Genomic DNA, 23,847 nt, shown 5'->3' with positions numbered 1-23,847 from the left:
GAAGATAAAGCAGAGGAATCTGTGACCAAACACTTCCTGTTTTGGATGAATGTGAGGAAAAGTAATGGCAACAAATACGTTTATTACTTACTTTTTTTGTTTAAATTTTAATTAATGTTCCAAATGCTCAACATTTAAATTAAATCAGCCTAAGACACCAAATAACAAGATAACCTTCATTTTTAAGCAGCACTAATGAGGCAGTGTTAATTTTGTCACAAACATTTGTGACAAAAACGAGACTATGACTAAAAAAAAAAACACAAGTGAATGAAAACTACCCGTATATCAAAATATATTGATATTATCGTTAATAAAAAATAAACTATAACTTTGTCATTGTGACATGGAATGAAATCCAATCATAGTAATATATAAAATACATTTCATACAGTTGGGACAAAAATGTCTATTAAAAAAATACATGTGAATGAAAACAATATCAAAATGTATTGATTTTTTCATTAACTAATAAAAAATAAACTATAACTATGTCACATGGAACGAAATCCGATCATATCATACATATCATATAAAATATTCATATAATAGCATTAAAATGCATTAACACCTGTATTTTATATTTTAGTCGACTATATTTGTGACATATTTAGTGAACTAAAGTCATTTAGTTGACTAAAACTAGCTGAAATTCTGCTGATGACCACACTTTGGCAAAAACACTGCGACTGAAACTAAATCACTTAGTTCAATCAATTATTTTAAGAGTTTTTTCAATAAAATGCAACCTTGTTTTAGTCAAAACTTGGTCATCAGGACTATTTGTTAGTTTTAGTCAACTAAATAAGTTTAGTTGACTAAATATGTTATAAATATAGTCCTGATGATTGACTTAAACAAGGTTGCACTTTAGTGAAAAGTCTAGGATTAAAACTAAAAAAAACTAACACTGACTGTGCTCTACTGTTCCAGTGTTGAGCATTTGCATTACATTAGCCGAGGATGCCGAATAACAAGATAACGTGCATTTTTAAGCAGCACTAATGAGGAAATCTCAGCTTAGTTTGGATGCGCCGACATCAGCTCGGCACAAATTAAACATCTCGGAAAGCAAACAGTTGTATAAAGTCGACACACTGATTTCGAAATATCAAAATAGACATTGGCATGGAGATTTCATGGCAGCTCACGTCAGTGAGGAGTGTGTACACGTTGTTGTGAACGTTCATCTTAAATTAGGCCAAACTGGTGAAGAACAAAGTTAACTGTGTGTTACAGTGTAAGCAGGAATTTTGGCTCCGTTTGGACATTCTGAGTTCGTCTCAATGCACATTTCTTTATTGGATCATCTCCTCCAGGGACCATAGCAGATGGTAAGACGATGATGCTGGTGTCGTATTTCACGCACTAGTCACTACACGTCAAAATGTTTAGCGTTCCTGAAATAGATGCTCCGTGGCAGTTGGCCAATAGGAAACGAGCAGACTTTTGGGTGAAGAGAAACAGCGGCAGAGATGAAATAAACAGCGTCAATGAGCGGAATGAGGAATTAATTACTTTAGCAACAAAAGGCAACACAGTGATGACGCTACATGCTATGATCAATCTCAGGTTTTCACAAAGTTCAAGTTATTACATAAAAATCAAAGTGTATGCCTCATTGATCAATAAATCCATCATCGTTTAGTCCAAACAGAAAAGAAAAAACTCAAGAATTAACACTGTTTTCATCCCCACCTTTAACACTATTTGTTGACATTTTTGTGCACTGCATTGTGGGATGTGGAGTCCCATAAATGGATAAATAGTGGTGTTTTTCTTTCATTCTTACCGTGATTTCTGTTTTGTTTAATCGCCATACAAGTAGGACAGAGATTCTCTTGACTCCATTTTTGTCCGTCTCAGCGACTTCACATCCCACAATGCAATGCGTGAAAATGTCAACAAACTGAATGAGGGTGGAAATGAAAATAGGGCTGAGCGATATGGAGCAAAATTCATACCTCAATATTTCTTCTTAAAATGGCGATACCCAATATAAATCTCCATAATTTTAATTTAAATAAAGTCTTACCAGAAAGACAAATCAGGGTTAAATTTGCTGATGCAAAATACCACACATTAACATTAACAGAGAAATACACAAATACTTCATAAGACAACAAAATACACAAAAGAAGGAAAGAAATGCACCATGGGACAGCAAAAATACACAGAAAAGAAAGGTACAAATAAATGGGGAAATACACAAAAGAACAAAAACACATAGGAATACAAAATGCACAAAAGGAGAAAAGCAAATACACAATGGGACTGGGACATTTATTAACAAATAGCTGCTCAATTTATTCCACTTTTGGCATTTTCTCCAATACAGGACAGCACGTGTGAGTGAGTTCTGTAGTGTGACTCATAAATCCATCTAACGAGTAGTTTAATAAAAAAATAAGCTATAAAATAAAAATATATCGATATAGGCGATATTGTAATTTTCCATATCGCCAAAATAAAAAACTCTCGATTTTTACTTTCTTTTTAGTGTAAATACTGTTGGATTCATTGATCGATGAGGCAAATTATCGGGGGTCATAGCTTTAAATATTTCTGTTTCTACCTTATAAGCGGCCCCTCCATGAATGATGGACTTGATGAATATCCCCATATCTTCTCCTGTCTCTCTGGACTTGTTCCCCTTCAGGCTGACCCCCAAGCCGGCCGAGCCCGATTCATTGAGGGGGATCTCGTACATCAGCTGCTCCCTGCCGTCCTCCAACACCACACTGCTCGCATCCTCGTCTCTCTGCACAGGGGGAATAAAAAGAAGGAAATTCAGTTTAAAAACTCAGCACCCGAGGCCTGCTTTACATATGAACTACTTGAGCATGATAGCTGATTGTTAGAATGTAGCCTATCCAACTGAAGTGACTGATCAGGCAAGAACCTACAGTGCATTGATTATGCTCAACTCTGAAAGCCAGGAGGGAAAGAAGCAAATAGCAAGAGGGGTGCGATGGATTAAGGAGTCAAAGGGAAGACGGCTGGGGGGATAACTGTAAAGAAAGGATGAGCAGGGCTGCTGTGTGCTTAGAAAGAGAGATGGAGGTGCAGCGGGGGAAGACGAAAGCAACAGCAGAGAGGTTACATGGAGATGAAAGGCTCAGACCCAGATCGAGCTATTTCTAAAGGAAACATAATAACCTTTTCATTCCTCCTGCAGCCCATTGAGAAAAGAAAGGGGGGACTGGTAGAGCACTGCCCCATTTAAAAAGGTAATAATGCATCCGTCGGCTCTACCCACGTCCATCATTCACATCTCCCTGGAATCTCCTAATCTTCCATCTCCCATCTCCATCTACTGCACACAGGTATTGCACATCGTCCCCCGCCTCGGCCCAGGCAGGCGCAGTAGCATCCTCACCCCGGAAATAAGAAAATAATGCAACGAAGGGTTTAGTCTGTTGTTATATGTGTATTTTAGTTGTAATTTTACTTGCATTTTGTTTTTCTCTCATTTTGTGTGTTTTTTTGAGTGTATTATAATTTATGTGAAATTCTTTGGTCGTTTTGTATGTTTTTGTTGCCACTTTGTTATATATATTTTTTTCTAATTGTGTATTTTCATATGGTACGAGTCATTTCTGTTGTCATTTTGTTTTGAAATCATTTATGTTCTTTTTTGGTGAATTTTTCTAATATTTTTGTGCATGTTTGCAGTTTTATGTGTTTTTGGAGTAAATTTGTGCATTTTTGTTGTCCTTTTGTGCAAGTTCTATACTTTACTATGTCTTTTTGGATAGTTCTGTGTGTTTTTGGACTCATTTTGTGCATTTTTGTTGACACTGTTATGCATATTTTTTCCAATTGTTTATTTTCGTGTGGTACGAGTCATTTCTGTTATCAATTCGTCTTTGGAGTCATTTATGTTATAGTTTCGTTCATTTTTCAGTTAAATTTGTGCATGTTTATAGTTGTCTTATGTGTGTTTGGATTTATTTTGTGCTTTTAAAAGCCTTGAAATGTGGTAAAGGAAGGAAAAAAGGAACAAGAGCACCTGTTGAGGGCGGCCACTCATCAACACTCCTCTTTTCTGAGCCTTATTATCTCTGGATGAGTAGTACTCAGTTTTTTTTTTATTTTTATAAACCTCTGAAAGAAGCTTATTGTTTAAGACAGTTACACAAAAATTAACAGTTCTCGGACTCCATTCTGACATGCAAACCATCAGAAAGTCAGAGTGAATTCTGCAGAGCCTGTGCATGGATTGCACTTGCCTTACATCAGGCATGTAAACCTTTACTAAATCAGAATTCTATGTCCTCGTGCACCGTCTCATCTCAGCACACTATTGCAGGATGTGGGTGTCATAAATGTCCTCAAGAGTGTTTTTTTTTTCAAATTCTGTGACTTGCTGTGATCCTCCAAACTCACAGTCCTTTCCCGTCCACAATGAGAAGCAAAAACAGCCTGCTCAGTCCTGCAGGCTAGGAAGGAGACTCCCTGAGTCACTCACTCACTTCCTTCATTTTCAATTCCAAACACATGACACCACAAGCGTAAACCAGCAACCTTTCAGCCATAAGTCATAATCAAGAAGATTAAAAATATAAACTCACTCCTGATCTGATTCAGGTCATCCTCCATCAAACTTTGATCAGTAAAACAGCTTTTGAATCTTTTTGGTCTTTATTGTCCAATAAAGAGAATTAAAAGCACATGAATCCACAACAGAAAAAATGGATTAACGTCCACAACAATGATAAACTTATTAGAACACTGCCGAGGCTTTTATGATGATGTTAAGTACAGATAATATTAAAAACCTTCTGACTAAAATGCATATTATAAAAAGAACAAACCAAACCAAACTAGTTTTGATCTGTAGCAACTAATGTCGACTCTGGAGGATGTTAGGGTTCTCTGGAAGGTCTGCAAGGCCTGAATATACCAGACTCTGGTACAGATGATCGAAGAGGTGGACTCTAGTCTGGATGCAGAAGGTGATGTGACAATGTGATTCAAGTGAAAAAAAAAAAAACACCATAAAAAGCTGGAAAATGACTTGGCTTGACTGAAAACCAGAATAAATCAAGGTGCTGAGTCCAGGACTGTGTCCTAGTCTGAGAGTAAAAACCTAAGAATAACCCTTTATGAAGGAAAAGGAGAAAAGTCTGGTTTATAATCCTATAAAATAATATTTTGCTTTAAAGTCAAAAAGCAAAGAAAAAAGTGAAGACAGTTTCCTTTGTTAGTTTCCAAAGACCATCAGTTTATTTCTCCTACTTGCCTCCCATTGAACTCATTCTAACTCCATGATTGAAGGAAAACAGGATCAGATTCCTTCCTACTTACAATGTGAGATATTCCAGTCTGAGCTTTTTCCCCCATCAACAAAGTTTGTGAAAGTGCTGTTACAAAGAACCAGGGGAATTACAGAGACAATCTCCTGCATCCTGCTTGAGAGTCACTTGAGAAGGCTCAGGTGACGACCTGGGAGGTTGGAACCACCTCTGAGATGGAGCTCAGATGGCGAGCGAGGTGAAGGTGGACAAAGCAATCAGAGCCAAGCAGAATGAGCTGAAGAAGTGAAGGCGACATGTTCACCCTACGTACCACGCTGCTGATCTGCATTTATTTACACAACTAACTGACTCTCAGCAGTGGTGCAAACACACACACAGGCGCACGCTCCCCTGTCTGATACCCTTTCCTTTGAGGGAGACCACCTCCTTGGGGCAAGTGGGAGCCCTTAACTCCACTCTGCGACCTCCCAGTCATCCCTCCAGGGATCAGCCGTCAGCTATGGCTCTTTAACAAGCTTTAAGCCGGGGGGACGGACCACCCTCTTCATCACCCAAAATGAGGAAACAAAAAGAAGCTTTTTTTACAAATCCCAGGGTGGGCGGCGAGGAGGGGGGCAATACCCAGTGATTACACAGAGGGCCCTTTGTCGCTGAGGATTTCTAAATAGGGGATTTCAAAGCGGGGGGGATTAGCAGTGAGAGCGACATTCAATTAAGATGAGATCTCGCCATGCTCGGCGGCAACGATGGAGCTGCCAATTAATCGACTTAATGCCTGCCTCTTCACTGCTCGACACCTCCACCTGACAACGAGGAGAAAGGAAACCCAAATGAGTGATGGAGGGATAACTCTGGTGTGAGCTTGAGGGGAAAAGAAAACAGGAGCCACACTTTTCCTGTGAGCTAGCGAAGGCTCACTGGTACCAGCAGGTCAGCCATGTGCACAGTGACCCCTCCGTCCTGTCCGGCTAACCTTTTCTCTTCCTCACACACTTTCTCTCATCATTAACCCCCCCCCAAAACTCCTTCATCTTACCTTAAACTCTAAAGAGATGAAAAGATGTGAAAGAAAGTGTGATTAGAGCTCATTTCTTTTTTAATTAATCAGTGCTCGCACATTACAGGAGATGGGCTACAAATTACATTGCTTTTCTGTTCCAATAAAGAGGCTAATCTACATGCTTATTGTGAGGGTTTGGAGATGGACATGCCTTCCAGGGCTGACGAGTGCTTTGACAGCCCCTCATAAAAACATCAATGCCACCATCCAATGACGCTTATCAATCAGCTGTGTAGCTTGTGTATCTAAAAGGCCACTTCAGTAGAACAAGAGATAAAAAGAACTAAAGCTAGAGGAGAGAATCTGAATCTTAAGCAGCAACTTATAGGGAATGGTTTGAAGTGGTTTCTGGGACATATTCAACATCATTAGGGCCTACTTATATAAGATTGGATATTTTAGCTAGTGTGAGGTGCACCGTTATGTCCGTAACATGCAGAATGTAGTGGTGTGAATCTTTTTCCACAACAACAACAGAAATGGCAGTCTCGAAGGACTTAATTTGGTCCGATAAAGAGTGTTTGCTACTAATCTGGGCAGAATTTGATAGAAAACATTAAAGTTTTATGAAAAATCTGCTTCATGATATTAGACACTTTCACTTAAAGTTGCTGGAGACAGTCATTTTTTCTATCAGATTATAACAGTGTAGACCTCATAGATAAGTTTAAATTGCCGCTCAAAAGTCGCTTCTTTATCTCCACTGTAAACACACTCTTATTGACATTCTGAGAAGTCTCACGCATTGCATTGTGGGATGTGGCATCCCGTAGATGATTCCATAGATGTGTTTTTACATCATTCTTACTGTGATTTCTTATGTTTGTCTCCCAAAAACTCTGCCAATTCTTTATCTTCTGTAAATAGCTCTTATATTTAGCACACAAACTGAAAGTTGTGGCAAAAACAATGGCGGATGTTTATTTATTAAAGATCTGAACCAGTCTCGCAGAGTGAGAAGAAATCCCAGAGAATTCTGAGAAAAAACTAGAACAAAAAGAGTAAAAACAAATCACCGTCATTCTTTTCTGGTGAAGAAACACATGAAATTACAGTAAGAATGAAGCACTTCTATGCATCCGTCTACAGGACTCCACATCCCACAATGCAATGCATGAAAGAGAGTTTACAGTTGAGTGGAAAAACAAACTTTCAAGCAGCAATTTCAATCTTTTTTTTTTTTTTCAAGCAAATTGATTATTTGAAAAAGCAGCTTTAATTCCTCCAACATGTTGTAGTCGTGAGGCTGTTTTCTATGGCTAGTGGCTTTTCTAAACTCCAATGTGACTCCTCTCACTGTGACTGGAATAATGAAGAGTTTGTCAAACCAACATTTGAACGAAAACTAAAAAAGGCTACAGATCTCCTTTTAGGCACACAAGGACAAGTTGGAGATATTTGCATCAGGAAAGTCCTTATTGGAAACTTAATATGTGTTACTGCATTAATTAAATGTAAAAGAGCATATGTGCTGGGAAAGAAATGTTAATTATTAGCTTCTATGTTCAGGCAAACTACCATATACGCATCTGGACTATTAATTATATCTGCTGCAGAGCAATATAAGATAAAAGACCAAAAGAGAGCTTCAGGAAAGGTGAAAAAAAGGTTCCGTGTAGTTGAAAAGCAGCTGCTTTTTTTAAAATCTTTTTCTTTTGAAGGGTTTCCTGTCGAGTGCTTTGCATGTGAACGCTTGTATGTATGTAACCCTTCAGTTCACAGCAGATTGAAATGGGAATACGCTGCACCGTGCGGGGTGCGTGCTTGCTCCGTCTGACTGTGTGCGCACACAGGGTTATTCAAAAAGCTCTTTGAGGTGGAGGACTGTGGTAGAGATAAGGGCCAGAACTCACACTGCACCGCCAACTTCAACAGCCTCGACTGGAGACCTCGCCACCAACCGCAGCTCCACATCTCCCCCGCTCCTTCTTAAACACAAGCAAGTGTTAGATGAAGACGGTGGAGTCTCTTCAAAGAGCACTTGTTATGCTGGGCTGTTAATGGGGGCAAACTATTTTAGGAAGCAGCAAAGTTGCTGTTTGAAGGCGTGGCCGCCTGAGTACGCATCTCTGTGAGAGTTTCTATCAAGGACTGGGTGAGCGTTTGTTTGAATATGCATCAGTCCCTGCAAAGCGCCGCATGTTTTTTCATGACGCTTTTGATGAGACAGAGAAGGAACAAACGGAATTGCCACAGAGGACGAAGGAGAGAGAGGACAGCAGTGCACAGGTGAAAATATCGTCTAAATAGGACGGGTGGCAAAGGGAGTTAGTGTTTCAGGGTGTGTGTTTGTTGATAAAACGTCCCCCGTGAGGCTCAAGTCAAAGCAGGTCAGCTTCACAGTCCTGATGTTGACTCTTGACCTCATCAGGTAAACGGTCACTTAACACCTGCTGTGTGCGGATGAGCTGCCCGCTTGTTTCCTGCAGGTGTGTGTGTGTGACTTCCTCTGGCAACGCTGTGTCAACAAACTAAAGCAGGGACAGGAAAGGCTGGAGCGTGCAGGGACAGTGTCCGAATGACTTCCCTTACCAACTCCCGAGGCAGGAACATGTCGTCCTGTCGTGCCACCAACACCGACACGGACTCTCCCAGCTTGGTGCTGCGCAGCATGGCCACCAACTCCTCCTGGGTGCGGCCCGTCATGTCCACGCCGTTCACCTGCACGAGTAAAGGAGTCGATCATAACTCAAAGTGTCACCAATTAAAAAAACGATCAGATCGAAGAAAGTTGGGGCTGTAAAAATCATGCAGAATCACTCTTATCCACAGAGCTGTGCTGCTATCCATAATCTAGAGGAATCAATGAGGAAAAAGGACAGATTTCTGTAAAAACGAGCAAGCTATCAAGTGATCAGGGTTGGGCGATATTGTATCAAACTTCACATCTCGATATTTTATCTCAAAATGACGATATTCGATATAAATCTGGATATTTTTACCTCAATAAAGACTTACCAGAAAGATAATTCTGGTTTGAATTTGCTGACGCAAAATGCCACAATGGCACCTTCATTTACAAATAACTGCACAATACAGTATGTCCCACTTTAGTCTTTTTGTCCTATAAGGGACAGCATGTGTGAGTGAGTTCTGTAGTATGGATTGTTTAAAGGAAGGTCTGGGTTAGGACGCACTAAGCAATCCATTTAACTGTTCTTTCATGCTGATCTGAAAAGTAATGAAAGCAGCGACTCCTAAAGTGAGTATTTTAATGATAAATAAATATATATATTAAAAAAAATAATATATATATATATAGCCAATAATGTAATTTTCTATATCGCCAAAACAGAAATCGCGATATATCTCAATTCTCGATATATTGCCCAGGCCTACAGGACAGTAAAAAAAAAAACCTCCATAAAGAGTCTCTGTTGATGAATCAACAGTGGTTCTTTCAATAATTGCACATCTGAGTGAAATGACTGCAGGGGAGCCACAGAGCTCGACCTCCTGTTGCCAATTTAGTTACAGTTGTTATTGTTGTTTTCTTTGCAGTGGGAGGTGTTGCCCTACCTCCACGATGCGGTCGCCCGGCTGAAGCCGCCCGTCCTGGATGGCCGCTCCGCGTGGCAGGATGTTCTTTACTAGGATGGGTCCAGGCCCGTGGACAGATGAGTCCCTGGTTACCACAGTGAATCCCAGACCTTCTGTACCTATACGGAAACACAAGAGCGGGGGGGTCAGCGTGTGCCTCGGGAAGAGCCGTGACCCTCCCCCCGCCTCAAGCGTGAAGGTGCTCTCTCTGTGATACATTTTTGACATCACATTGTTATTCTGGGCCGTCACTTTGCCAGTTTAAAGTTTGAGCTTCACCCTCCACATTAACTTCTCTTTAAGTGCCTGTTTCCCTCCGATGGGAGGGGGTGGGGGGTGCGGGGGGGATGCTTGGCTCTGCCTTTGAGCCACCAGGAGCTGGATCCCTGCTAGCTGGATTAGACAGACTCTGCCTTTAATTTCACGTGTGAGCAGGCCGACCGGTGGCTGATGAAGGGAGGTAGAGTGAGAAGGTGGAGGGAGGGTGGGGGCAGAGAGAGAGAGAGAAAGCCTAAGAGATATTATTCCCTTCTCAACCTTCCTTCCCTGGGGATGTGTTTGGATTTTCACAAAGATGTTCCTTGTGGTTGCATTCAGTTTGTGTGTGAGAATTTACAAGCATGTGTGTGTATGTGCGCGCGTCAACACACAAACCTGTCTGAGTCATCAGAAACTCCACCCTCTCCCTTTTTCATGGCCTTACAAGCCCCAAGCCATGAGTGAAATCTGCCATGCTCTGTGTGTGTGCGTACGTGTGTGTGTGTGTGTGTTTTTGCATGTGTGTACAGGCAGCAAAGCTGGCGTAGCACACTGAAGGCGATGGACGATGCTATCTGGTCTCTGAGCTAAGCCTCTGCCTGCCCCACATTAGCACACCTAAACCCCCCCGCCTGTCAATCACAGAGAGAAAGAACCCCTCACTGATGGTGTTGGAAACTCCATCATCTCTGCTGCTTTGATCTACCATCAGCTGATTTGGATGGAGGAAAACTGGGAGAGAGGGGGAGAAAAAAACAAACAAAAGAGCCATAAATTCAGGAAAATGGAGAGAGATGAAAAGGTGATAGGAAGAGAAACGGGGGTGAATGGGAGCTCTAAGCCGCTGGCTGTGTGGAGCCCAATTTCTTTTTCCCCAATCCTGTTATCTATGTGTCTCTCCTTTTACTAGGAACCTGTAGTGAGTGTGTGCATGTAACGGGATGTGCACGTGGCCCAATTACATCTATCCTTTATATTCTCCACAGCACCACAGGTTATTTACAGCCATAAGAGCCCTTTGCTATGTTATCAATAGTCAAAGTCTCCATAACTGGGAGATAAAAACACCTTCACAAGCTAATAGCATTCAGGATAAAGCTGCTAAACAGAGAAACAGCTCCACTAATGTAAAATTAGCTTCATCTTCATGTGCATTTATGATCTTAGGTGGAAAAATCTGTTATGGTTAATATCAACATGAGGGAAAAAAACCTTTAAACATCCAAGAATCCCCCAAAAAAAGATTATTATTAAAATATCTTCATTCTTTGCATCAACAATAAATCATGAATGAATTATTCCGATAATGCCGAGAACAAATATTACAAAGCTGCTTCATATATCTACAATCCATTTGTTTATTTAGATTATGCTGACAATAAAAATAAAAGATTGCAAAAACAAGGAAAAGCAAACTCTTGAGTGAGTTAATGGACTCTCAAAAAAAATCAAATATAAGTCTAAGAAATAAACTCTTTTCATATCCTTTTTTAATTTTTTTACCTTTCTTCAGGTCAATGTTGATCTTCTTGCCCCCCTTCTTGTTGGCAATGTTAGCCAGGGCCACCAACACTGGACTCTTATTGTCCGCAGTGTTCTGGTTGTAGGTCCTAAGTGTTGGAGAAGACCGTGGTTCCCCTGCTGGAGATGCTGAAGAGGCCCTCTCCAAGGAGCTGGGACCAGACGGAAGATCTGCAGAAGGAGCATTTTTCCAATTTTCCAAACCAGGCTCTGGCGTCCTGGCACGTACGTCTGGTGGTCTCCTCCCCTCCGTTCTGAGGTTCACTTTGGGTTCTGGTTGGGGCTCAAATTTAGAAAGCACCGACAATGGACTCTTTGCCCCAGTAGTCGTGTCTTTATTGTCGGTGGTGAAAAGCTGGCCAATCAGACTCTTCTCGTAGCGCGGTTTGTTGGCAACAGGAAGGACCTCCAGACGCACCGAGGGGGCGGACATGGCTTGGCGAAAAATATCCTGTGACCTGGAGAAACACAATAATCAGTCGTTGAATATTCACAACCGATAAGTCATCTTAAAGTCTGAGATAGAAAAATATCTAATATCTCGACCTAATGTCCACAAAACGTGGGAAGAGCACAGATGATGGGAAAGCAAACAAAGGGATTGTGCATCGTTAATCGAGGCGGATTTCAGTTTGGATCAAGAAAAGAGCGACTCCTCCAGCTGGTTTGAGACACTGAGGTCCCAGTCAGATGGGCCAGGCCTTACAGCAGACTGCTATTGCCACTCTAACTGAACACACAACACAGCAGGGCTGCAGCTAAATGGACCGAACAAAGAAACGGGGGCTGTAGTTTGTAGTGTGTGTGCACTGAAAAGAAAAATAAATGACAAAAACACGTTTTAATGGAAGGAGGTGTGGAAGTGCCATTTCAATTCTATGTATGTCAATACATGCGGGGGTAAGTGTATGTTTTCGTCATTGGATTCTCCACTGTTGGTTATTTGATTTTCATTTAAAAACTCAAAAAAATTCAGATTGAAACTCAAGGTAATTTTCTTTATCAGGGTCAAGAAAATATAAACAAAACTTTAAAAAGGAGGTGATTGGAATTTTACATTTCTGAAAACAAAAAAATGTTTTTTCATATTACACGTCCGGAAGTGGCCATTTTCAAAGTAGGAGCGGGCATGGGAACGGCACTGTGTTACTTTGACGTGAAGTTTGACATCAAGTGTTGAAACTTAATTCTTATCGTGAGTTATTCTGTTTCTTCACCAGACTGGGAGGACAGAGATTGGCTTTGACACCATTTTTGTTCGTGTTTGTTCCCGATATTCCCATGATATTAGAATAAAGTCAAAGCACTTTTGTGCACTTGTTTTTCAATTCCACATCCCAAAATGTTAAACGCGAAAATTTCAACAAACAGTGGAGATTAAAAAAAAGTTTTGGAGCAGACAAATTTGACCTTTTCTCTTTCTTTTGGAGTAAATTATGATGAATATGAAGGGATAATCTGTTGCTCTGGTTTGAACAGGGTCAGCGAGTGAGCTAGACAGCACTGTGACAAAGAAACAGATGCAGAGAGACATAGGTTTCTTCGTTAAACTACTTCGTTAAACTACTCTTGCCATCTGTCTTTGGAGCTGTTCAACTAAAAGATCCAAGAAGAAGGGATACATTGATGATTGAGGCATACACAATGAGTTTATCTGATAATAAATTATTGAGGGAGGGAGCTTTGAAAAAAAATTGATGGTTTGCATAAAAAACCTAAGAAACTACGAAACTTACTCTGCAAAAGTCTTGTCATGCAACTGTGTATCGTTGATCTGAACGATACACTCGTCCTCCTGGAAGAGATTCTCCCTCTTGGAGCGACCGCCTTCCTCGATGCCTTTAATAAGGAGGCCCAGAGTTCTTGACACACAAACATCACCAAGTCAATATGGATATCGTAGAGGCAAACATGCCAGCACTTGAATTTTTCCAGCATTTTTCTGCGTCAACATTGCCATCTGCTTTTTACCGTGGCTGCGTAATTACGGATTAGAGTCGTGTGTGCATCTGTGGGAGTATTTGTGCTCACCGTCCACTCAGAGAGGAGCAATAGGAGACCACGTGGATGCCCAGAGGTCCGAGGTGACCGAGAACCTCCACTGTTCTTGTAATAGTGCTGTCAACAAGAGGTACAATTAGAATTCTGAAACCTAGACAACATTCTCACATGCATCCATATGTTATACTTGAATTTTCCTCAGTGACAATAAGAGGAGGCAGCAGGTACTTCTAGCATACATATGAACAAAGTGTACATGTGTGACAGGGACGCAGGTGGCTACTTCAGCCCTTATCTACCTGCTCCTCGACTACCCAATCAAGCCAGTGAACAAGAGCCGAGCACAGGAGATAAAAGCCAGGGACAGATCGAGGGGCTGATAGAGATGAAACAGAATGAGCTCCTCTAATAATCTCTGTAGAAGCCTGAACTGTGGCTTTTAGCTGCAGATAAACAAGGACAATACTGCTAAAGATAAACTAAGAGAGGTGTTCATTTGATATATCGACCGACAGGGGTGTGGTAGCAGAAGATCAGAGGATGCTCCAATCTCTCCCTCCGTAGGTTCGTTAGTGACTCATTTCTGTTCAAGTATCAAAACTATTTCTTCCTGCAGCTCTTTTGAGAAATGAGAAAAAGGATATGATGCTTAAATAAATAAATAAATCATGGGCAATTTATTTTTCATATTGGATAGCCATCACTGCACTAAGAGACGGATTCATCAGCCGTGGGAACCTTGAGTTGTATGGCGTTTGTATGTCCTCATTTCTTTGATCTTTTCATCACAACAGGTATGGTATTTCTTTTTCGTTCAGGATTACAATGAACACTTAAATACCAAAAAGCATGTTGAGGTCTGACCTAATATGACAAGCTTTTTATGGTCAGCTGTGTCAATGTCAAACTGATCTATTCCCATTTTTTTAATTAAATAAAATAACATCTTTTTCACGACTGAAAAATGTCTAACGCAGTACCATAAAATCTTAAAATAGAGAACTTTAAAGACAGTTATTTACATCACAATCTGTAAGAGGCAATCCAAATTATTGATTGGTCATTAATGATTGATCTCTGCTCTGGTTTAGGACTTTCTCTGAGTGTTACTATCGACTCTTCTTCATCACTCAGGGTTATTTCTCTTGTTCAAGGTTGTCCTCTGCTCCAGACTTAAAGCAGGACGACACATCAGTTCCAGCACATCAGCAGCTCACAGATCAGGGTTTAGGACACGGTTTAGAACATTGTAAAGGGTTGAAGATGGCGTTAGGGGGTCGGTACTAGACCCCAACCAATAGAGGATTTTTAGGGCCGATGCCAGGTTGAAAAAGCCAATAACCGATATATTGGTCGCTGGCAGATATATGACATAAGAACGTTGATATTCACAGAATATAAACTGCACATAAACGCACATTTTTATAAAACCCAAGATAGAGTTAAAGGCAAAGAAGCAAAACACTGCCAAATTAAAATAAGAAACTTTCATTAGTAACACTGTTAACATAAGGACTGTAAACACACTTATAAAAAAGTCCAACTTGTGCAAACTGTATTTGCGTAATAAAATTAAAAAATAAATTAAAAAAAAGTTGCCCACATCTCAAAAAGTACACGTGGATACACAAAAAAGGCAAACTATAACTATATGATGAAAGATTAATCAGCCAGGATATTGATCGATGTCGATTAATCGGTGATAGCTAAAATTGGCCCCTTGTCCGTGGCTTTAATTGGTACCCAAAATTAGGATGCACTAATTTTTAGTGAGTTGCAGGCATTTCCAAATACATTTTCTTTTTATTTTCAAGGGGATTCATGTATGCAAAAAAGTGCTAACTGAGCACAAATCAAAATGATTACCGTGATTCACTTAAATTTCTCCATAGCACAACTTTTTCACAATGCGCCTCCTGATAATAACAACAAGTTTGATTGTAGGCAGTTCATTTGAAACAAAAGAAAAATTATTCCATCTTTATAATCATTGTCCAGGACACTATGAAACAAAAATAAATCAGAATCAAGAAGAAAACTGTGCAGGAGTGCTTCAGTCGCTCGGCCTGGTCAGTTAGGGGCGCTGCTGAGTGGAACTCAATACCTGAGGAGGTTAAACAGCTAACCACTTACAAGGCCTTTACAAAAAAATTGAAAATTTGTCTTATAACATTAAAAGTCAAGCATGTTGCGCTGCATTGTATTGTATTAGATAACGTAGCCTTTTGAACACGTGTTTTTTGTGTGTTTTAATATTGTAACAGGCACTGTTATTGTTGTTATTGACTTGTAAATGTATTGTAATGCTTGTATTTTAATGCCTTTTTACATCTTGGCCAGGGAACTACAAATGAAAAATAGCCTTCTGGCTAATTCTGGCTTTTTTTAACCATGTTTGTTCTAGTGTTATATGAAATTACACTGTCCCCTTTCAAATAAACCAATCTAATCTAATCTAATCTGAAACTAAAGGTTTATGCACACACATTCCATTAAAACACGACCTTCTTTCCCCGTCATGCTGTACTCGTTAACCTTTGCCTGGGTCACGCTCGTCTACGCTTATACCCACAAACACACTTATCCCATTTGCATTCTTATTGCTACACCTATTGCCAGCTCACAAATACCATCAGTCACATTCCTGCAAATCGAGAACTCACAGTTACACACATGCATCGTGCTTACATCCATTAGAGAACATGGTTACATTGAAATTACAAACAACCTGTGCACATTCACACAATGTGTTCGGGCTGCTAAATAATAAAGCTGTCACATTAAACACACAACTAGAAAAGCTAGTCTGAATGATGTATGTGCATTACCTGCATGTGTGTGCACACACCTATGCGTGAAGCAAGCACTAATGTAGCTCTGCTCCATTAACATTCATATAAAAAAAAGCCTAACAGCAGCACAAACAGCCTCATCAGAGGGAGATGTAGCTTGTTAGTGCTGCACCCTAATATGCAGAATAGCTCTGCTCTGCCGTTTTAGCATCACATAGACACAAACACAAACAAACAAACAGTGGGAGGGATGAAAAGAGCAACGAGGAGTGAGACAGATGGAGCTACACTCCTGCTCGACTTCTCCTACATCAGCAGAGGCCGAGCGCCTACCAATCTCACCGCCAGGCTTCCCAAAAACTCGCCCTCGCTCTGCTCACCGTGTTTTCTTCAGTTGCCAACCATCTGTTACAATGGTATCTGTGAGAGAGCCATGCCTCCATTGTATCACTGCACTGTCTTACTGTAAGGTGCTGAGGAATCACCGTCTGTCACTCCGGCCAGAGTTCAAAACTACTTTTTAATTATGTGCCAGGGATGTCGCAAAGTTATCTGCGCTTGTCGAAAACTCGCTGGATGAGTCATGAAGAGGGGCCGTAATGGACGGTGTAATCGTTTCCACGGTTACAGAGGAGAAAACAGTTGGAAGATGAAGGCTGGAGGTCTTGGGAAAAGGTGGAGCAGGAAGCCAGGGAGAGAATCCAAAGCCCAACACTACAGACACTGTAGAAAAGCTACTGGTAACACTGATCCCGTACGTCAGTATGTTGATGTTGACGTACACAGAGTGCTAAGTTTAATTTGTCCTACAAGGTAATGAGTAGCACAAAGTAGCTCCTGAAATTAATTGTGTAGACAAATTCTGTTTGTTAACAAATCAGAATTAAAGGAAACCTGTCGTGAATTTGAATTCCAGGCTCCATCAAAAGATCATATCATGCATTTTCATATTTATTTTCTTTAAAAGTCCTTTTAGAGCAGCCAGGAGTCACGTAAACCTGCCATTTCCTCACATATGCATGAGTCATATGAGGTGTTGTGACACAATCCATGACCTGACTACATGATGATTCACTACAGGTACAATTTAATGTACATGCTTCCTTATTATAACTACAATACTGAAGGTTTAAGAATTTCCCATTTCAAACAGCAAAAGGTAACTCATTTGGTAAAAAAAACAAAACAAAAACAAAACATCAGTTTGGCAAATAGGTTTTGGTTATTTTTTAATAATAGTAATAATAAATAAACTAATAATAATTTCAAGGGTATTTTGGCACCAAAGGCTCCAACATGGGTTGGATTCCTCCAACCCATGTTTTACTCTACCATCCATACTACTACTGTCAAGACAACAATGGGAAACCACATCATACCTGCAGGATATTGAAGGTTTTGGATGTTTCCCAGCACCAACACAGCTGGATCATATGATGGAATCAGAAGACATCTAAAACATGCAGGATAGGGGCTCTCTAGAACTCGACTACAACAAAGTTATCATTACTGCCTTTATCTTAAGTCTGGGATTAAATTGTAGTTAACCTTGGATTCCTTTTATTTATTCACAGCACGTGGAGGCCACTGAGTCTCAGGAGGTCAGTTTGATGTAGCGTGCACATCTACTATGTAGAATATAAAGTCAAGAGGTGCCATTCCCTTCCATCGGAATGAACCGTGAAATTGCTGCCTTCTTCTTTGCAGTAAAACTTCAGTTTATCATATTTTTCAGCAACTTGTTTAAAAAGCCATTAGAAACGTCCAGCTTCATTTGGTTCAATCAATCTAGAAGGATTTATCTAAGTGAAACTAGCTGAAAGACTTTACTTTCGATGTAGTCGATAGAAATAAGAGCTTATACAGTCTGCTACCTTATAGTGGGTCACACACATGGACTATTTAATCCCATCAGACTGTCAAACAAAGACTGATAAATTAATCCCAGTCTCCAGCAGTCAAATACAAGTAGTACAGTTACCTGAAGTTGACCTGGTGCATCCTGGTGGCAGGGCGGTCGTCAGAGACTCGGTTCACGGCGTCTCTCAGTGCATAGTCGATTTCCTGAGAAAAGAAAACATTACAATCAGACTCAGTGAGTCCACAGTGGGTCAACGTTAACAGTTCTTTACAGAAACACAAATGTGAAAGAAATGGGAGTGAAAAAACATTAAGAGGCCCGACGCCAATTAGTGAGAAAACAACGCCGCCATCAATCACCTTTTAGTAAAGGAGGAGAGAATCACTGCCGGGTGCTGAGCTCCAAGCACGCATCGCTGTCTCTTCCTTCACTCAATGTACATTTCTACCCATCTACCCCTCCGTCCCCCTCCCTTCATGCCTGCCCCGTGCCAGGCGAGGCTCTATCGTTCAGTCGGTAAAAACCTACAGCCCGGGGGTAAACAACAGATCTTTAAACAAAAAGAAGGAGAGGGACACGAGGGGAGAAGGAAAGGAAAATCGTCTGCGTCAAACTGTTGCGACCCACTCGAGGGGTGGGGATGGAGATATTGCCCCAAATCGGTACAGACAAGAGGGGTGCAATTAGGTCCTTCTGCCTTGTCACTTTCATTGTGTCACCAGTGCTAATGGCTGCTATAGCTCCCGCCCACCAGTCTACTCCTTAGCAACCCCTCCTCCACCCGACCCAGCGGACCCCCGTCTGTACTCAGAATAAACACGCTTCACTCGCAGACGCCCCCGCGCATGCATCATGCATTTCTAACAAATATTATCTACACATCATCCCAACTGAAATATCAGAGTAATGCATTTATGATCAGCACAACAAACAAACACTGCTGCTGCTGCCTATGCAGAAACCAAACAGTGACCCACTTATCTGGGCAGTGCAAGATTACCCCGACAACAGGAGGCATGTGTGCGGGGGCAGGAAGACGAGCTGCAGGATTCCCATTGTTGGTGTGCATCTTCCCGCAGCAGCATCAACCAAAGCAGAAGAAACACACCCCTCCCCTCCCCTCTCAGTGTATCCTCATCACAGGTACACACACACACACACACACACACACACAGCCCGTCTGGGAACGCGACGCTGACAGGTATATAACACAAACACACTTGTGCAGGAGCAGCACCGGCGAACTGAGTGACAGACGTGGCACGAAAACACACACAGAGCATGTGTTGTGTAGGATAGGTGTGTGAATGTCACAATGCACAGCACACACCTAAACATGTCCAGCTTTGATGCTTTAGGAATCCTCTCATAACATGTGTGTGTGTGTGTGTGTGTGTGTGTGTGAATCTCATTTCCCACTGAAAGCCCTTTGGTTTCTATAAACAAAGAATAATAAAGCTTCTCTCTGTAGAAACTCCTGCTGTGCTCAGCCAATCAGAACACTCACAGTATCTGTACTTATTCTATTAAGAAGGATAATTTACAGTAGATTGATGACAAATCAGTGATGCACATTGTCAACAGATGCTTCTTTAGATTTTTTTTTCGCTTACTGCTGCATATAAATCACACATTTCCTCTGATTTAAGTCATTTTTCCTGGTGCGATCTATCTCGTTTGTGTTGGTCCCAGTCTCTCATCTTTCTCTGTGTGAAAATGAAGAGATGGGTAAGAAAATCCCTTAGTATAAATGTCTAGTGATAATAACTTGCTTTTGAGCTATTGCACCTAATTAGACTCACTCTGACCTTTATTCATCCCTTTTGGTCATTTCCCTCGAGGACATTTACAGATCCAGATGCACCGCAGCAGTCCTGGACTTTGGTCAAATGGGCAGAAAACAGCTGATAATATTACCTAGGCTGTGTTGGAAATGACATACTAGCTCAATGAGTACACTGTATACTAAATACTATAAGTATGGCTAGATTGATGAGCGTTCCCACTGAAGTATACATCCAAGTTTCCCAAGATGCATTTTGACCCTACAACGACAAAAAACAGAAGCACACTGTTATATTTGTTAATTCTCCACCTTTGAAAGTTCTGAAAAGATTTTAAGTGAGAAAGTGACCAAGTAGAATATCAACATGTGGTCATTTCATCCATAAAACTCACTGAAACACATTTAATGCAGACATTTCAGAGATTTTCCACTACTGTGACACTGACCAAACTTCAAAACAAGAGCCCTATTTACAAAAGGGTTAAAAAAAAAAAACTAATGGAAGACAAGACGAGATGCTTTTGTTTTGAAAAGGGGATGTTTGATTTTTAGCATGAAGTCGGTCCCAGGACGATTTTACGTTCCGTTCCCAAAGCATCATGGGGTGGTTGAGTACGACTAGTGTGCTCATCGTGCATACTTCAAAAATGTCCCGATATAGTATACATTCAGGTTTTTCTTCTGTACTCAATCTTTCCATACTATCTAATGTGAAGTTGCGCACTACATACTCAAATTGACGTCAGACTTAGTACGAGTAGTACGCAAGTTAATAGTCAATTTTGAACTTAGCTCGGTTTGCGTCCACAGTATTCCAAAATTGTTTTTGATGCACTAGAACTCAGATCGTACTGAGTGGATACGATTTTCAGAGTAAAGGTCAATGCCTTCTTTGCTAAAACTTGGTTATTCTGGTGAGTTTCACGTTAGGGGTGTTTTTATTTTTTATTTTTTTACTTTACTTGCACTGCATCTGTCAACCAGCTCTCTCTTATGGGTGTTAATTCAATTAGAAACACAGCTTCAGGATTCAATGGTGTGAAAGCACCTCAAGTTGAAGGTGCAAAGGGTGAAAAGAAGAGGGGCCAGCATGGCCCCCTGGTGTCAACAACTTCAAAGGCGATGTCCCACATTCTATCAGTGATTTAGCTGTAGATCCAGGTGAGCAGGCAGAGATCAACGCTCATCCTGGTCAGTTTTCTTAGAATAAGTGGATGGATGGTCATGAAGACACTGGTAAAGAGTTGTACATCAGGTCACATATCAAAAGCTGGCACATCCAGATATTCCAGCGAGGCATCACTTTCTACATCCGTTTCTATGTTGAGCATTGAAACCTGTCTGATCTGAAAACTCTCTGTTAAACACCGACATGGTGCTTTTTTTTTTTTGGCTTGTTGTTTGTAGTTTGTAGGAGTGTGTGAGTGACACGACAGCGCGCAAACATATGAGAGATGAAATATGTGCACGTGGGCGCGGTTCATGTCAGACAGATGAGTAATGAGGTGTGTGCTTCTTCTGTGTGTTTCCAGTGAGCACCGCGAGTCATCTGCTGCATGGCAGGTAGTTGAGGAATGGCGTGTGAGGAACTGGAGCGTGTGCGAGTAGTACGGAGGTAAACAACTGGGCCCACGAACCGGCGACCTCTGACCCTTGTAGTATCCATCACATGCCACTGACTGCAGCGCACACGTCGAGGGCTACGCAATCAAATGCAGCGTGATCCTCAAGGGACAAATAAACGCAGGTATGCAGCTGCTAGCAGACGCTGCAAACACTAAACAGTTACATTTAGTTCACTTGGATGAGGCGTCAGCGTTTTGCATGGCATTGGCGTGCATTGCATCGTGACACATTAAGGTGCGAAAACATCAGACGAGAAAGTATATAACCGAGCGGGAAAAAAGCACAACAAGGTAACAGCTAATATGACAGTGAAGAAAAATCAACAGATTTGTCAAGATTTCAGTAACAGGATGAAGAAACGCTGAACTTGGACAGCCTGCAAGGACAGAGAGAAGTGGGCCAAAGTTTGGCCTGCGTCTAAACGGACAAGGAAATCAATTAAAGGGCAGCGAAACATATTTATCACCTCTTCAGACACAAAAGTGTGCGCAAATGTAAACGTGTCGTGCTTAAGTGTTCGTCTGCGATAAAGTGAGAGTAAGGGTATCGATCTGAGGAGTCCATCAGGCTCACGAGCTGTGAGCACACACACACGCACACAAAAACACACTGAACTGCCTTCCTCACACGGGGTGGACAAACAAATCAGAAGAAAAAGAACAATATTATTATTAATGCCGGGACTTTAACGTATTCATTGTGATTAATTAATTACAGACAAATAACACATTCCAAACCACACAGAACCTTTATCATTTCATGACTTCCCGGTATACCCATAATACTGACGCACAGACTACAATACAAGAAATTAAAAGTCTTCACTGTGCTTCATGGGCGTTAATTTTAGTTTATAAAAACACCGGATGGAAAACAAAAACCTAAATGTGTGCAACTTGTGCAAGAAAGAGTTTGCAGCCTCCGCTACCACCTAATGCTAAACATGTAGCAGCTAGCACGGACACTCGGACTATGCAAGCTGTAACATGTAACAATTTCAAACAAAAATCATCAGCCTCATCAGTTGGTCTATTTATCTGTTTTGCAACGTTTCATTTCCACTTCTCTGGAATGTTCCGTACTAAGTGCTGTTTTTATTTTAATACACAAACACACATTTGTTTTAGAAAGTTTACAAAAAATCTGAAAAACCATGAATATAGCTTACTTTAATTTAAGTTTGCATACAATGCAATCATTTAAATTTCAAATAATTTGCTTGATTCATATTGCACACTATGTCAGCGCTTTCATTGACTCAGTCGTATACCAAAATCTATTTAGACTGGAAAAACGATGCTTCTTGTGTCAAATATTGTTATGCAATTAATTTAGATTAATCAAGATTACTCAACTACAAAGTCTCCACTAATTATTATACATCTGGGTGTAAATGCGGACATGTGGTTTGTGATGTCTGCACTGGAAGATGAGCGAAATGAGCCGGAGGTCACAGCTGGCGTGAAAAGCTGCGAGTAGGTATTTGTGCAGGACATGAAAGCCAAGTGCTGACTGTCAGTGAGGAGCGGGCTCACTTCCACACTTTCACTTCAGATCAACGGGGGACTCATGTGTCTGTGGCCTTCTGCTCCACTCAATAATTCCCTTTTCTCGGTAGTCGTGAACAGCAGCAGGTACAGCTGGTTTACAACAGCCCAACCTTGTCCTTGAGCTGTAACTTGTACTTTTTTTATGTGCTTGCATCGAGTATGGTTTTAAGTGGTGTTAAAGCTGTAAGAGCAGCCATTGGAATCACAAGTTAATGTGTCTTAACATGCTGCACTGAAGCAGACCAAAGCAATGAGAATATCAAGAAAAGCCGAGTTGTGAAATGTGCTTTTTGACAGACTGACAGTTTATTCTAACGTGGTTTCTGTTCACTTAGTATTTGTTGTTCTGTTCTGATGATTTTAGCTCCATTTTTGTCATAAATGTTACATTATTAGTAGATTGTGTCTGAGGGGAAGCTGAAGCAGCTCAGTGTTCTGTCTAGTATTGCAAAGGGGCAGAAAATGTACAGTAAATTTCTACAGGAACATAAAGCTGTTACACCTAATCACTTTTTTAAGAACTAAATTCATACATCAACAGGTTTAAAATGCAGCTTTAAAGTTTGTTTTAATCGCTACCATAAACACTTT

At 40.9% G+C, this 23,847-nt stretch overlaps 1 protein-coding gene across 3 annotated transcripts in view; it reads right to left on the bottom strand.

Annotated features, from left to right (window-relative positions):
* The window catches only part of pard3ba (par-3 family cell polarity regulator beta a), a 162,375-nt gene that overhangs the window by 90,065 nt on the left and 48,463 nt on the right, over nt 1-23,847 (bottom strand). Inside the window, exons 1-9 of one of the 3 annotated variants that reach the window (XM_028470472.1) lie at nt 18,654-18,781; nt 18,415-18,497; nt 13,672-13,758; nt 13,377-13,502; nt 11,623-12,098; nt 10,783-10,851; nt 9,841-9,980; nt 8,854-8,982; nt 2,576-2,761 (exon numbers count right to left, since the gene is read on the bottom strand). In XM_028470472.1, the coding sequence (XP_028326273.1) occupies nt 2,576-2,761; nt 8,854-8,982; nt 9,841-9,980; nt 10,783-10,851; nt 11,623-12,098; nt 13,377-13,502; nt 13,672-13,758; nt 18,415-18,434 (1,233 nt within the window). In that variant the 5' untranslated portion in view covers nt 18,435-18,497; nt 18,654-18,781. Of the gene's footprint in view, nt 1-2,575; nt 2,762-8,853; nt 8,983-9,840; nt 9,981-10,782; nt 10,852-11,622; nt 12,099-13,376; nt 13,503-13,671; nt 13,759-18,414; nt 18,498-18,653; nt 18,782-23,847 lie in introns of those variants that run through there. The other 2 variants (XM_028470453.1, XM_028470464.1) reach the window with 2 other exon arrangements.

This window comes from Gouania willdenowi, chromosome 2, assembly GCF_900634775.1.
Source record: "Gouania willdenowi chromosome 2, fGouWil2.1, whole genome shotgun sequence".
In the NCBI taxonomy this organism is placed as follows: domain Eukaryota; kingdom Metazoa; phylum Chordata; class Actinopteri; order Blenniiformes; family Gobiesocidae; genus Gouania; species Gouania willdenowi.
The sequence above is the reverse complement of the archived record's forward strand: the minus strand, read 5'-3'. Positions and strand labels throughout refer to the sequence as shown.